We start from the raw sequence: 13662 nt of genomic DNA on the forward strand, positions 1-13662 counted from the left end.
GAAAGAGCATACACGTGAGAGGTGGCTGGGGGCGGGGGGCAGTGCTAGGTGCCAGTACAGTTAGAGGCCTGGGAAGCTGGCCCCTCACTTACCCTGTGGTGGGGGTCGTTGCTGAGCAGGAGGCCCCGAGGGCTGCTGGGAGGTCTGGCGGCCCAAGGGCAGGGCCCCTGGGGATGGAGTCTGCGGCAGAGGAGCAGAGGAGCGGAGCAGGAGAGGTTAAAAATAGTTAGCGGCTGGCGGCTGGAGCACCAGCCAATCCAAATGACACGGGCTCCCCATGTGCTGGGTGTTGCCACCTCTGTGGCTGAGAACTGAGGCGATGTCAGGCTGTGGGATGGGGGACTGGCTCCCAGGGGAGGGCTGGGGGGCACTCAGGGAAGTCAGCATAGCGGCTCTCTTAGCAGTTTTTAAAACAATTGGTGACTGCGGCCACACGTGCGTAAGGCAGTGCCCTTAGCCTGCTGCTGATCAGCTCCGGCAGCGGGACCAGGGGCCTGCCTGCCGCCACCAGCCTCCTGGGGTGGCTCGGCCCTCACCCAGCACCAGGGGCCTGACCTGGCTGTGGGAGCCCCTGCCGGGGGAGGCATCCCGCTGCTGCTGCCTAGGCAGGGCCTGGGCCATCTTGTTAACCACAAGCTCCACGATGAGCTGCTTGTCTTCGTCTTGGTGGTCCCCGATGAGTGGCATGGAGGAGCCCACCACCTGAAGGGGGTGGGGAGAAAGGGACCCAGTGAGGACAGAGGTGGGAAGTGCCTGCAAGGGTGACAGTGACAAAGTGCCTTAAGTTGGGGAATTGCATGGCTGCTGCCAAGGAAATGAGAAGCACCAGTTTTGGCAGTGTGAGGAAGGCTTGTCGTTTCTGAGGCCCCTACGGCTCGTGGTGGGCTGGGGGGTCTACAGCTGAGAACAGTTTGAGGAATTAGGGCCCGAGGGCCAAATCTGGCCCAACACCTGTTTTTGGATGGTCCCCGAGCTAAGGGATGGGCTTTACATTTTTTTTAATTGTTGGGGAAAAAAAACCAAAAGAAGATTTCATGCCATGTGAAAATATATGAAATTTAAATTTCTGTTGTCTGTACAGTTTTAGGGTAACACAGCCATGCCTTTTTTTTTTTATAATGACATATTGTCTTTGGCTGCTTTTGCAGAGCAGCTGCAGCAGAGACTATATGGCCCACAAAGCCTGAAATGTGCACTGTCTGGCCCTTGACAGGAAACATCTGCCAATCCCTGCTTTATAGTTTGCTAGGTACGCTGCCATTTACAAAGAACTTCATGGCTTATAGTTTACAAAGCTCCTGTCTTTTTCAAGGGACCAGGGGATATATGGCATGTTTAGGCTTTAGAAAATGCTTTGCCCGGGCACCAATGTTTACAAAATGCCTTACCATGTATAAAGCATGACCATTCACCAAGCACTCTGTATTTTCAAGGTACTTTACAGTTTATAAATTGCTTTACTATTTCCCAGGGGCACCACTGTCTACAAAGAACTTTAGAACTTTGAAAGCAGTTTGCTTTGATAACAGCGGCCTCCTGGTTTACAGAACTTTTTTTTTTATATAGTTTTATAAAGCTGTTTATACTTTGCTTTTCACCCAGCACTTCCTATTTTATAAGATACTTTACAGTTTACTGAGGGCATTAGTAAAGCAACCTTCTGGGCCATGGAGAGCCTCACAGTTTGTGGAGTGTTGCTGCCACGCGCCTGCTCCTCCCTCTGTACCCCCGCCGCTTTCTGGGTGCTCCCACCTCAATGATGTGATCCCTTCCATCCTTGCCGTGCAGTGCTTCCACTGCGCAGATGTCCAGTCCCCCGAAAATCTCTGAGCATGTATCCACCCACAGCTTGTACCTGCCGAGACATGGGGCAAGGCAGCTTGTCAGTGCCTTGCTGGGGTGGCCACACATCCCCACCCCCCTTCTTCCCCTCCCTCAGGGCCTGGGCCACCGCCACCTGTCCGACATGGCAATCTGCTCGAGCATTGCAGAGCCGGTGTTGGTCTTCCAGTTTCCTGACACTGACGTCCTCCTGGGGGCGAAGAGGAGAGATGACAGAAGCTCGGAGGAGCCCAGGCCATGTGAGGCGGGGGACCCCGACCCAGGCACTCACATGTAGGCTTTGTAGTTCTGCCCAATCTTCTGGACGCGCACGTCGTATTTGGCATCAATGAAGGGTTCGGCAGTGGCATATGTCTTGGTCAGTGCCACGACACTCGCGATGTCCTGGAAGTCATGCTGGTTGTCCACTTTGACCTGTAGGAGTGGGGCAGGGATCGTCAGGGCCAGATGAGGACAGGGCAGCTGTGAGGGCAGTGGGAGTGCCTTTGGCGGGGGCATGCACACAGATGACACGGCTGGGCTGAGTACACAACAGTTGTGTGGATATGCCTAGGACCCAAGCCTGCATAATCCTGGGTCTCTGGGTCTTCACACACGCACCACAGACACACAGAGGGGTATATGCAACCTTGAACATACTAAGAAACGGCAGACTTGTCCGCTTTAAATGGGTAAGCAGTATGGTGGGTGAATTATATCTCAGTAAAGCTGTGGAAAAATTGTGTGTCCGTATGTATAGTCTATGCATACGAGCACCCAGACACAAAGTCAGTTGTATACACACTATGAGAGCATACAGAAGAATAGACACAAATGTACAAATTCCGAGTCGGCTTCCTACATACACAGAGCCAAAATCAGGTGGGTGGGGAGCACACAGGACCCCAGGACCCTTGAACATAAAAGCTTTCACAGTGTGTGTTCAACACAGAGGCATGCATATACACAGACACAGTGCTGGATACACGAACAAAATAACAGGACACACAAAATTGGTTGAATACATGACAGACAATCGGGCCAACAGAATGTAAGAATGTGAGGGGAAAAATAACAAATCGATAAAGACGCCCCAGGTCACACAGTCATACAGAATGACTAGTGAGCATCGAATACGCAATATATGTGGACATACATATGCACGATGCCAGGAGCATGCACCATTTACAAACACACACACAAACACACCCCATCTGGAGACTCACCTTGCCCATCCCGGAGTGCGCATGCCCCATCTTCACCACCACAGGGTATGTCGTGCTGCTGAGCTGGTTGGGGGATGGGGAAGGCAGAGCAGGGTCAGGGCGGGAGGGCCAGGAGGGCAATGGCCAGGGGTGGGGGTGGGGGTGGCGCCAAGGGAAGCCCATTCATGGGGAGCCATGTGAGGAGCCACTTCCCAGAAGAGGCGAGTCAGAGACACACAGCAGCGGGGGGCCACACAGCCTCCAGAGCTCAGGAGCTCAGAATCGAACTCGGAGCCCTGCCTGCCTGTCCCTCCCTCCGCTCCCCCGAAGTTCCAGACATCCCGCCTCTGCTTTCCCGGGCAGAGCCATGGGACAGGGGTGGGGGACTTTTCCGGAAAGGGGAAAGTTTGTTTTTACAGTGGACGGATGATAGAGAAGTGAGTGTGTGTGTGTGCATGCACGGGGGTGTGGTGGTGAGCACGTAGTAACCGGACCCCTCAGCCAGGCCCTGTATGTGAGCATGCACAGACACAACCTGGAGACCCGTACACAAGCCCTCCCTCAGAATTCAGACCATCACACCCAAGCACAGAGACTCCCACACATGTTGAGACCCACGAAATGGAAAGACCCACAACCAACACAGGCTCACAGCACACCTTGCTCTCTGGCTGCAGAGACCCACACAGTCATCCAGCCAGCTGGCTGCTGGTGTGGGGCAGGGGCCGGCGCTGCTGGCCAGCCTCATTGCCCAGCAGCACGGGCGCGCGCGCGCACACACACCCCCTTCCCTCTCACCCAAACCCACGTAACAGAGGGACACACACAATATGGAGGATTACCATGTACAGGGAAACTCACGTACAGGGAGCTGGACCCACACCGCCTACGGAGATACACATGCTTCTAGGTATTCACAGAACCACCGAGACCCACACTGCGGCCCTGGGCACATGACAAGGATATCTAGGGGGACACACACACACCATGCCTTGCCGGCTATACAAACAGAGAGGCGCCCGCACGCGCACACACACATTCAGGTGTGGGGACGCCTCCAGTCTTCCGCGCCCCTGGATGGGAGAGGGAGACGGGTTGGGCGACCTTGGCCCCCGCACCGCCGGGCCAGGCCGCCCCCTCGGCAGCCCAGCCGCTGCCCCACAGGGCAGAGGTGGCCTTCCCGGAGGGGCTGCCGGGGCGGCGGCGGTTCCCAGTTCCCGACAGGCACAGGAAGCCCGCAGGCTCAGGGTGACCGATTGACCTTCAGGCCTCACCCTCTCTCCGCACCCCCACCTTCCTCATTTCCCAAATGGCTGGCGTCATTACAGGGCCCCTGAGAGGCACGGTGTTGGGACGGGGGCTACGGGGATCCTCTAGATAGCACTCCAGGGTGACAGCACAGAGGCGGCGCTTGACACAAGGCTCAGGCACGCGGGGACACACACACACACACACACACACACACACACACGGCTCAGAGGTGAGCACCACAGCCACAATTACATGTGCCACCTACACCCGCTCTGCAGAGGCAGACAGACGGTTCTCAGAGACCACACAAAACACACAGGGCTACCGAGATGCCCCGGGTCCACACATACACCACGCAAAGGGGCACACACCACCAAAAGGCACACACACACACACACACACACACCTCAGAGGCAGAGACACGGAGAGCTAGTGCACACGCACTTCCCTTCCCCATCCCGAGGTTTCTAGCCCCCCCCCGCCCCCGCCATTGCACAAACCCTTCTTGTTTTCTCTGGCCCCGGGCTGGAACACAACTGTGTGCACATGCGAGTGGTCACACCCGCACACGTGTGTAGGCAAGGAGCTCTGCACCCTAGGATGCTCCGGAGAGCCCTAGGTTTGAATCTTGGCTTCCCCTCATCCTGAGGCCACGGGGGACCCCGGGCAGGTGGCACACCCAGCCGGCGCCCCACCTCCACGGACCCCACAAGCCATCCAGCTCCCCAGGTGGCCACACACCCCAATACCCCGCCCGGAGACCTCACTGGTTTCAAAACCTGCACCACAACCCAGAGGCACAGAACCCCTCACGTGTAGAGTCAGCCCAGCTCGGTGCTGACTCAAGCTTGGGAGTCAGAGCTGGCATCAGAAGCAGAGGCACCGCGGCAGGGCTTTCCCTTCCCCGCACGTCTCCCTGCGGCCAAGAGCTGACTTACTCAGCCCCGGCCTCATTCACTCTCCCTCCCCACTTTCACAACCGGCTTCTCCAAATTCCTGGTTTACTTCCCTTCTCCGCGCCCCCCCCCCACCCCAAACAGGGTCATTTCTTCATTCTCATTCCTGGGGAGGTTCCTCGGAACGCTCGGCTGTCCTCACAGTCCTCATCTGCATAAGGAGATAGGCAAGGCTCTCACTACCAGGGAAGGTGGGAGGAACAGATTAGTTATTTCAGGGAAAGTGCTTCGCACAGTATCTGGCCCACAGGAAGCCTCCATCCTCCAAAAGCGTTGGGTACCGTTATCAGAACTGGGGTAGCATCCCTTGGCTAGCTGGCATTAACAGGAGGCAGCTGGGATTCGCTGAGGGATGAAGTCCTTACAAAGATTTTAGAACAGGGCTTGACGGGGGCACCTGGATGGCTCAGCGGTTGAGCGTCTGCCTTCAGCTAAGGTCGTGATCCTGGGATCCTGGGCTCCCCGCAGGGAGCCTGCTTCTCCCTCTGCCTATGTCTCTGCCTCTCTGTGTCTCTCATGAATAAATAAATAAAATCTTAAAAAAAAAAAGAACAGGGTTCGACGCCCATAAGAGCCAGTGGTAGTTGTTGTTGTTGGCGGCGGTGGTGGTGTGGACTGAGCTAACCTCCCTGAGTTAAGCAGGCTTTGTTAGCCAGGGGGTCATGAAAACCAAATGGGAGAATTGACACAAAGAATATAGGGCACAGCGCACCGTAAGTGCTCAGTAAGTGGCTGCTAGCATCACTACCATCACTATTATTATTGGTCTGCCTTCCCTGACTAACAAAGGATGTTAATGAGCCCTTAGAGCCCTTTCCCAGGACCCCAGTGGGAAGATTCAGGCAGCATCTGGAAGCCGGTGGGCAGGGATTGCCTCACCAACCCCCCCTCCACACCACCCCACCGGGATGTGGGAGGGTTGGTGGGGAAGGGGCAGGGCAGGATGGGAGGGGATCTGTTTTCTACTGACTCACTGCCCTCTTTCCCCACCAGTGAACTGCCCCCCCCAACCCAATGCTCACTAATTCACTGGCATGCTCCCCACTTGCCAGGGCTGTGCCACGCCTGGGGTAAGATCCTGGCACCAGTTAGCCCGGGTTCAGATCCCAGGCAGGCCCTGTGATCCTGGGAAAGTTCTTCAATCCCTCTATGCTCCTATTTCCTCATCTATAAAATGGGAATGATACCAGTACCCATCTCAGAGGTTTTACTGTGAAATTTATTTATTTTTTACTGTGAGCTTTAAGTGAAAAAATTTATGCTGAGTGCCTGGTACACAGTTGGTGCTAGATAAATGCTGGCCGTTTGCCTAAGTGTTTGTTCCCCCCCCTTTAAGATTTTATTCTAAGTAATCTCTGCACCCAACGTGGGGCTGGAACTCACCACCCCAAGATTAAGAGCCATAGCTCCACAGACTAAGCCAGCCAGGTGCCCCTGCCTATGTTTTTTGAGATGGGTTCAGACCAGGCTCTGGCTCCAGGCCATCTGAGTTCGAATCCCAGTTCTGCCACTTTGCTAACTGCGATCCTGGATAAGTCACTTAACCCCTCCGTGCCTCAGTTCTCCCACCTTGTATTCCACATCCACTCACCTGCTTTCTCTCTCTTCACTGATTGTACTGAACCTGTTCCCTTTCTGCCTTGCTCACCCTTCACCCAGCTCTCAGATCAACCAGGAGAGGGATTTTGGAGGGTGTGCTTGGCACACAGTAGGTGCACAAAGCAATGTTTATTAAAGGGATGAACTGATTCGGGCTTCAGCCATGGGGAGTTGGGGAGGGGACCTCAGGTGGACTCTGGAGAGAGTTTGGAGACTTTAGGGAATTGCCTAAGAAATTGGGTGGGGGGTTATCCTGCCTCAAAGCCCTCCACGGGGGCTGCCTGGAAGGACTGGTTGCCTGATGTGGAGATGGGGGTGGGTGGCCAGGGCGAGGCCCAGAGGGAGGGAGAGGAGGAGGATGCATCCCTTTTGGGCAGCCCTTGGCCCGCCCCTTGGCCTCCACTGAGGGTGGGCGGATGAGTAATGCATCCAGGAAGCCTGGAGGCCTGTGGTTTCCGCACCGCTGCCACCCCCGCCCCTCGCGTGGACATTTATCCTCCACTGCTCAGGCCCTGCCGCCATCGCCACAGACCCAGCACCCGGAGAGACTCACCAGAGGTAGGCTGCCCCCCCCCCCATGGCCCGCGGGGCCTGGGCTTTCCTGCCAGCCCCCTGGCTGCTCAGTCTGGCCGGCCGGTACCAGGACCCCGGGCCGGGCAAGGAGAGGGGGGCGGGAGGGTGCTGGAACTGCTCCCCCAATTCCCACACTCCACACTCCTTGGAACCCCCGACATCTACCCCCGGCTCCTCTGAACCCGTGAGCCCCTAATATCGCAGCTGCCTTCCAGGAGGCCAACTCCCCAACCCTCCAGACTCCTAAATCCCCAACACCACAACTTTCTCTGCTCCCAGATCCCTCTCGGGCACCCGCCCCCTAAGTCCCCAAACTCTCTGAGCCCCCACCTCCTCCCAGTTCCTCAGCTTCTCTCCACTCCTCCAACCTCAATATGCACAACCCCGAACCCCCACATTCCTCCAGCTCCCGGAACCCCAAATTCTTCCCCCCAGCTTTTTGACCCACCTTCCAACTTCTCAGCATCCCTAAATCTTGCAACTCCTCTGCTGCCTTATTCTTCAAACACCACATTCTCATAGCCCCCCACTCACCCAGGCCCTGAAATTGCTCAAGCTCCACAACTCCTAAGCTCTCCTAACCCCCAGCCCCCTCAGCTCTGCTGGGCTCCCAAATCCCCACTGCCCTCCCTTAAGATCTCCACAGTCTCCAACCCCTCAAGCCCTGAGTCCAGTGGCTTAACCCCTTCCAATCTGGGTGGGGGGCAGGGCGCTGCCCACTTCTGCCCCTAAGGACCACTGACTGCTCCTCCCCATCCCGCAGAACCCACCATGGCACCCTTTGCACCCTTGGCCTCCTGCATCCTGCTGTGGCTGTGGCTGACCGCCCCCAGCAGGGCCTGTACCTGTGCCCCACCCCACCCGCAGACAGCCTTCTGCAACTCCCAAATCGGTGAGTGTACCCCACTCTGCCCACACACTCTGTGCTTTGGTTTCCCCTTAGTCCAGAGGGTTCACAAAGTTGCCTCCGTCTAAAAAAGTTCCACCTGGCCCTGTGCTGACTCTGCTTTAGCACACTCGCACCCTCGTGCTCCCCTATCACTCCAGGCCCAATCGCACCTCAGGGCCTTTGCACTGGCTGCAGGTATCCACATCCGTGACGGGCTCAAATGTCAGGATGGCCTTCCCCCACCACCCTGTTCAAAATTTTCACCCCTGTGCCCTAGTACTCCTGACCCCTCCAGCTCTAAAATTCCTCATCACACTGAAGACCTTGTAACATTCCATATACTGATTTATTTCACTTGTGTGGAGTCTCCTCCTGGCTAGAATATGAGCTCTACGAGGCAGGGGGTTCTGTGTTTTGTTCACCGTTTTGTTCCTAACCCCCAGAACAGTGCCTGGCACGCGGCGGGCTCCGAAATATTTGTTGAGCGAACGAACACACGATGAATATATGGGAGAGGCTTAAGGCAGCGGGCGCCTGGCAAAGAGTAGTCACTCAAAATACGGATTCATCAGTTAACCTGCGTGCACATCGCTTAGCCTGCCGTGGGCCATTCCAGCCATCCCCTCACAGAAGTGTGTGCTTCGCGAGTGATCCTTCTATTTTACTGGCTCCTGCAGTCCATTTGACTTGTCTCCCTCCCTCTCCCCCACCCCCGCCCGCAGTCATCAGGGCCAAGTTCGTGGGGACCGCAGAAGTCAACCAGACTGACTTAAACCGGCGTTATGAGATCAAGATGACTAAGGTATCCCTCCTGCCCTTTCCCCAGCGCTCCCTAACTCTTCCTTCCCGGCCCAATAAGCCTGAAAGCCTGACGGAGTCAGCTGCGACGTGGGGACGCTAGAGGGCTTCAGGGAAGAGCGCGGGGTGGGAGACCCTGTCAGTAAAAGGGACTCTTCCCCCCGCCCGGCGACAGATGTTCAAGGGTTTCAGCGACTTGGGGAATGCCTCGGACATCCGGTTCGTCGACACCCCCGCCCTGGAGAGCGTCTGCGGATACTTGCACAGGTCCCAGAACCGCAGCGAGGAGTTTCTCGTCGCCGGTGAGGCCCCGCCCCCTCGGCCCGTGCCACGCCGGCCCGGCCCCCCGACGCGCCGAGGCCCCGAGGGGCTGGTCGGGTTGAAATGCGGACCGCCCCCGATTTCAGCCTATCAGAAAGTCGGGGGCTTTGCCCAGCCGGGGGTCTGTGCCCCAGGGGCGCCAATCAGGAGCCGCCCTGCCTCCCTGTCCCCGCCCCGCCCCTCCCCGACCCCCGGCCCAGCCAATCAGCTGCCGTCTGTTCCCCTCGCCCCCCACCCAGGAAACCTGCGGGACGGACACTTGCAGATCAACACCTGCAGTTTCGTGGCCCGGTGGAGCAGCCTGAGTACCGCTCAGCGCCGGGGCTTCACCAAGACCTATGCTGCTGGCTGTGAGGAGTGCACAGTGAGTGCCGGGGCCCTGCCCGCCGTCTGCACAGCCATCCTCCGGCTCTTCCCCAAGCCGTGGCTTGTTGCTCGCTCCCTCTGGCCTTGCCTTGTCCGTCTGGCTGCTTCCCAAGCCCTAGGGCTGTCCCTGATCTCTCTTGCTGTTCCCCACTCCCACCCCCCAAACCTGAGACTGTTCCCTGGAAATTCGGGCTGCTTCCTTTCCCTCTAAATCCCTCCTTGTGACTATTTTCTCGTCCCCCTGCCTATTCCTGACCCCTGCCCCCCGCCCTGCGCAGGGATTGTTTCTTGGTTCCCTAGAATGTTCTCCAAGAACCCAAAGTGTTGATCCCCCAACCCACTGACTCTTCCCCAGCATATCTGATTCTTGCTCCAGGGCTCTGACCGCCTCACACACAAGGGTGTGTTCCGTTGCCCTTCTGACTATTCCAAGGCTGTCTCCCCGTGGCCCTGAATGTCCTCTGATCCCAGTGACGCTGTCTGAGTCCCATGGCTCTGTGCTACGCCTAAGGCCCTCCACTGGCCAGCTGTTCTCTATTACTGCCACTTGGTCCCTATCCTATGGGAGAATTCCCCTGGAGACCTAACTCCCCCCCCCCCACTCCCATGACTGTTCCCCAACTACTATTCCAGGAAACTGATCAGTTTGCTGGATTACGGTCACCTTGCCAAGCCCAATGACTGTTCCTCCCATGGGAGGGGCTGTTCTTGAGTATTTCCCCAGGTTAGGCAGCACCAGGTCTCCCTAGCAGTTCAATATTGGAAACCGAGGAGGGGAAAGTTCTGTGGGGTACGGGAGGCAGGGGCAGGGGGAGAAGCCCTCAGAGATGTGCCTCCCTCCCCGCCTCTAGGTGTTTACCTGTTCATCCATCCCCTGCAAACTGCAGAGTGACACTCATTGCTTGTGGACGGACCAGTTCCTCACAGGCTCTGACAAGGGTTTCCAGAGCCGCCACCTGGCCTGCCTGCCAAGAGAGCCAGGGATATGCACCTGGCAGTCCCTGCGGCCCCGGATGGCCTAAATCCTACTCCCCGTGGAAGCCAAAGCCTGCACAGTGTTCACCCCACTTCCCACTCCTGTCTTTCTTTATCCAAAACAATGAAATAAAGAACTACCATCCAGCAGGCAGTGTCCATGTGTCATGTCTGGGAACAAAGCCAGGCCACTGATGACCTGGTGGGAACAACCTGGGACCAATGCCGAGGGGGTGAGGGGTCCGAAATGTTGGCTTTTTGTATTTCACATAAAATTTCAGGTATTGGCAATAATTCTGTACGTTGGCATTAGTGCTGGTGATCGGCAACATCAGCAATGACCAGGATAACCTGCATTATCCACCACAATTTATCGGATGATCTCTCTGCTTGATACTTCAAAATATTTTTACCAGGCTAATTTATGATGCTCGTTTGCACGGGGCTCTCTAGAAAATTATCCCACTACTGACAGATCACTACCAGATCGCTGCCAAATCCCTCCAGTTGACAAGCTCATCGACAAATGTCTTATCAATTGGCAAACAGCTCTCTTCCCTTGAGCACTGTCCTGATGCCATCCAGGAGGCTGTCCTGCCCCATCCACCTCTGTGGGTGTTATTGTCCTTACTGTTTTGTACTGTTGAGTCTGACTTGAGTGAAAGGGGAAAGCTTCAGGGGGCTCAGAGCACCCCGCTCAAACCCACATAACCCAGCCAGGGACTCTGGAAGAAGAGGTTGTCCTGGCTCCCCACTCATGGCCTGCAGGAGATTCCTTGGAAGTGGCTATTTGGGGAATAGGAAGGATGAGGGGAAGGTGTGATATGGAAATCCCCAAGCTCTGCCCTTCTCCCCCTTCCCCTGCCTCTCCCCTCACTTTATTTTTTAAGATTTATTTATGTATTTGATAGAGAGAGCATGAGCAGGGCAGAGGAGCAGAGGGAGAGGGAGAAGCAGACTCCCTGCTGAGCATGGAGCCTGATGCAGGGCTCGATCCCAAGACCCCGGGATCATGACCTGAGCTGAAGGCAGACCTTAACCGCTTAACCCACTCAGCCACCCAGGCACCTGTCCCCTCACTCCTTTGACTAACACTGAAGGAAATACAGCAGTGAAGTGCAAGTGGGTTCAAAATCAGGACCAATCAGGTATGCCAGCCCACAGCCCCTGCATACCTCCTCCTACACAGCTGTTCCCTTACCAAAACTGAGGCCTCCAAACCCAAACCTTACCTTTCTGGTTCATCTTCCCTCAGAAAAGCTGATTACAGATCCTCCAGACACTCCCTTCCTTAAGCCTTCTTGTTTCACAGCCGGGCCCTTCCCAGTCCTTGGCTTCTGACCCTGACACCCCAAAGGTCCTGACTCAAGTGAGCCCTGGGGAACCAGAACCTCTGTTTGGTGCACACATTCGACGGAACACCCGAGTTTCCGGTTGACCGGAATCTGCTTGCACAAAGGCTCCAATAGCATTTCCTTCGGTGAAGGAAAGCCCCCCTGCCCAAGTCCCTCCCATCAGACTACCCACTGTTCCTAAGAAGAAGCTAGGTCTCCTCCAGGGAATTCTGGGTCAACAAGCTGGACCTCTGGAGCCTCTTGCACTCTTAGGAGATTCCCCCAAGGCCCAAGATACGTTCTGAATCAGGATGGGTAGATTTTGAGCATTCAGGGCCTATCTCTCTGCCTGTCCCGGGGATGCCTGCTGCAGCAACAATTTCTGTGTCAACATCTACACCTTGGGAGGATCAAAACCCCGTCCACACTGAAAGAGGCAAATGGTAGCCTTTGCTAATGGGTATGACTGTAAGGGTTCTGGTGGCCTTGTTGCTGTTGGCTCCGCTGCTCCTATCAATTCACCAAATCCTGGTCTCAGCTCCCTGCATTCTTAGGCTGTTGTTTCCTGACCCCAGGGCCCATTCTCTGAGCCCTCAGCTATTTTAATCCCTGGGAGGAAGGCTAAGTAGACTAAGGCAGCAGAAAAAGATGGAGCCCAGCGTGGAGGCCATTCTGCTGATCCACCCACCAGCAGGTGGTGTCAGGAATGGAGACATCAGTGCTTCAAGGATGGGGTGGACCACCAGGCCCTACGGAGGCCAGAACAGCATACAAGGCCACCTCCCACAGACCCTGGCAGGAGCCCCTGGCAGGATTTCTGTATCCTGGGGTCATGACATGCCCCCTATCGCTATTCTAGAAAATCTACTAAAGTGAGTAAAGTGAGTTATCACGCGCCCCCCGCCCCCCCCGACTACTACCAGCATTCCATGTGTCTGGGTGTGAATCTCTGCTTGGGAGAGATGGCTGGCTGAGAGAGGAAAAACGTGGGGGTGATAGCCTTGTGAGGTGTGCAGGTTGGGGGGTCCAGCTCAATGGGTAGCCTGGAGGCCAGCCCTTCCCTCACCTGAGCCTCAATAGTTCTTCCTAAAAAATTGGCCTCACAGTCCCTACCCAGATTCCTTCTGAGGTCCATGCTAGGGTTGGAGGATACTTAATGGAGTGTGTGTTCATCGAGGTATTTTTTTCAGGTCAAAACATGAAACTCTCATAAATAATAACTTCATGTTTAATGTTACTAACAGTGACTTAATTTCTGGACACTCAATATGTAGTGGTTAAGAACATGAACGCTGCAGCCAGGTCATTTGCATTCAAGTCCTGCCTCTTCCATGTACTAGCTCTGTGTCCTTGGGGAAATCATATCACCTCTCTGTGCCTCAGTTTCCACATCTGTAAAATAGGGACAAAAGGAATGCCTAACTCACAGGGACAATGTGAGCATTAAATGAGGCTGTACGTGTAAAATTCCTGGAACTGTGCCCGGAACATAGCACTTACAAGTATTAGCTAGTTAGTAGTAGTAGTGTGATAAATATAATTTGACCTATAACTTTAGTAGTGATACTTCTTAT

At 55.6% G+C, this 13662-nt stretch overlaps 2 protein-coding genes across 3 annotated transcripts in view; one reads left to right on the top strand and one right to left on the bottom strand.

Moving 5' to 3' along the window:
- The window catches only part of SYN1 (synapsin I), a 50450-nt gene that overhangs the window by 2705 nt on the left and 34083 nt on the right, over positions 1 to 13662 (bottom strand). For both annotated transcript variants that reach the window (XM_041741519.1, XM_041741518.1), the window contains exons 6-11: positions 3048 to 3110; positions 2114 to 2256; positions 1958 to 2032; positions 1753 to 1855; positions 556 to 702; positions 93 to 180 (exon numbers count right to left, since the gene is read on the bottom strand). In XM_041741519.1, coding sequence (XP_041597453.1) covers positions 93 to 180; positions 556 to 702; positions 1753 to 1855; positions 1958 to 2032; positions 2114 to 2256; positions 3048 to 3110 — 619 coding nt within the window. The remainder of the gene's footprint in view (positions 1 to 92; positions 181 to 555; positions 703 to 1752; positions 1856 to 1957; positions 2033 to 2113; positions 2257 to 3047; positions 3111 to 13662) is intronic.
- TIMP1 (TIMP metallopeptidase inhibitor 1) lies at positions 7237 to 10904 on the top strand. The gene is made up of 6 exons (XM_041741524.1): positions 7237 to 7390; positions 8169 to 8297; positions 9017 to 9096; positions 9268 to 9394; positions 9653 to 9777; positions 10631 to 10904. Exons 1-6 carry the CDS (start codon positions 7249 to 7251, stop codon positions 10799 to 10801), a joined length of 774 nt encoding a protein of 257 aa, XP_041597458.1. The 5' UTR covers positions 7237 to 7248; the 3' UTR covers positions 10802 to 10904.

Source organism: Vulpes lagopus, chromosome X, assembly GCF_018345385.1.
Source record: "Vulpes lagopus strain Blue_001 chromosome X, ASM1834538v1, whole genome shotgun sequence".
NCBI lineage: Eukaryota > Metazoa > Chordata > Mammalia > Carnivora > Canidae > Vulpes > Vulpes lagopus.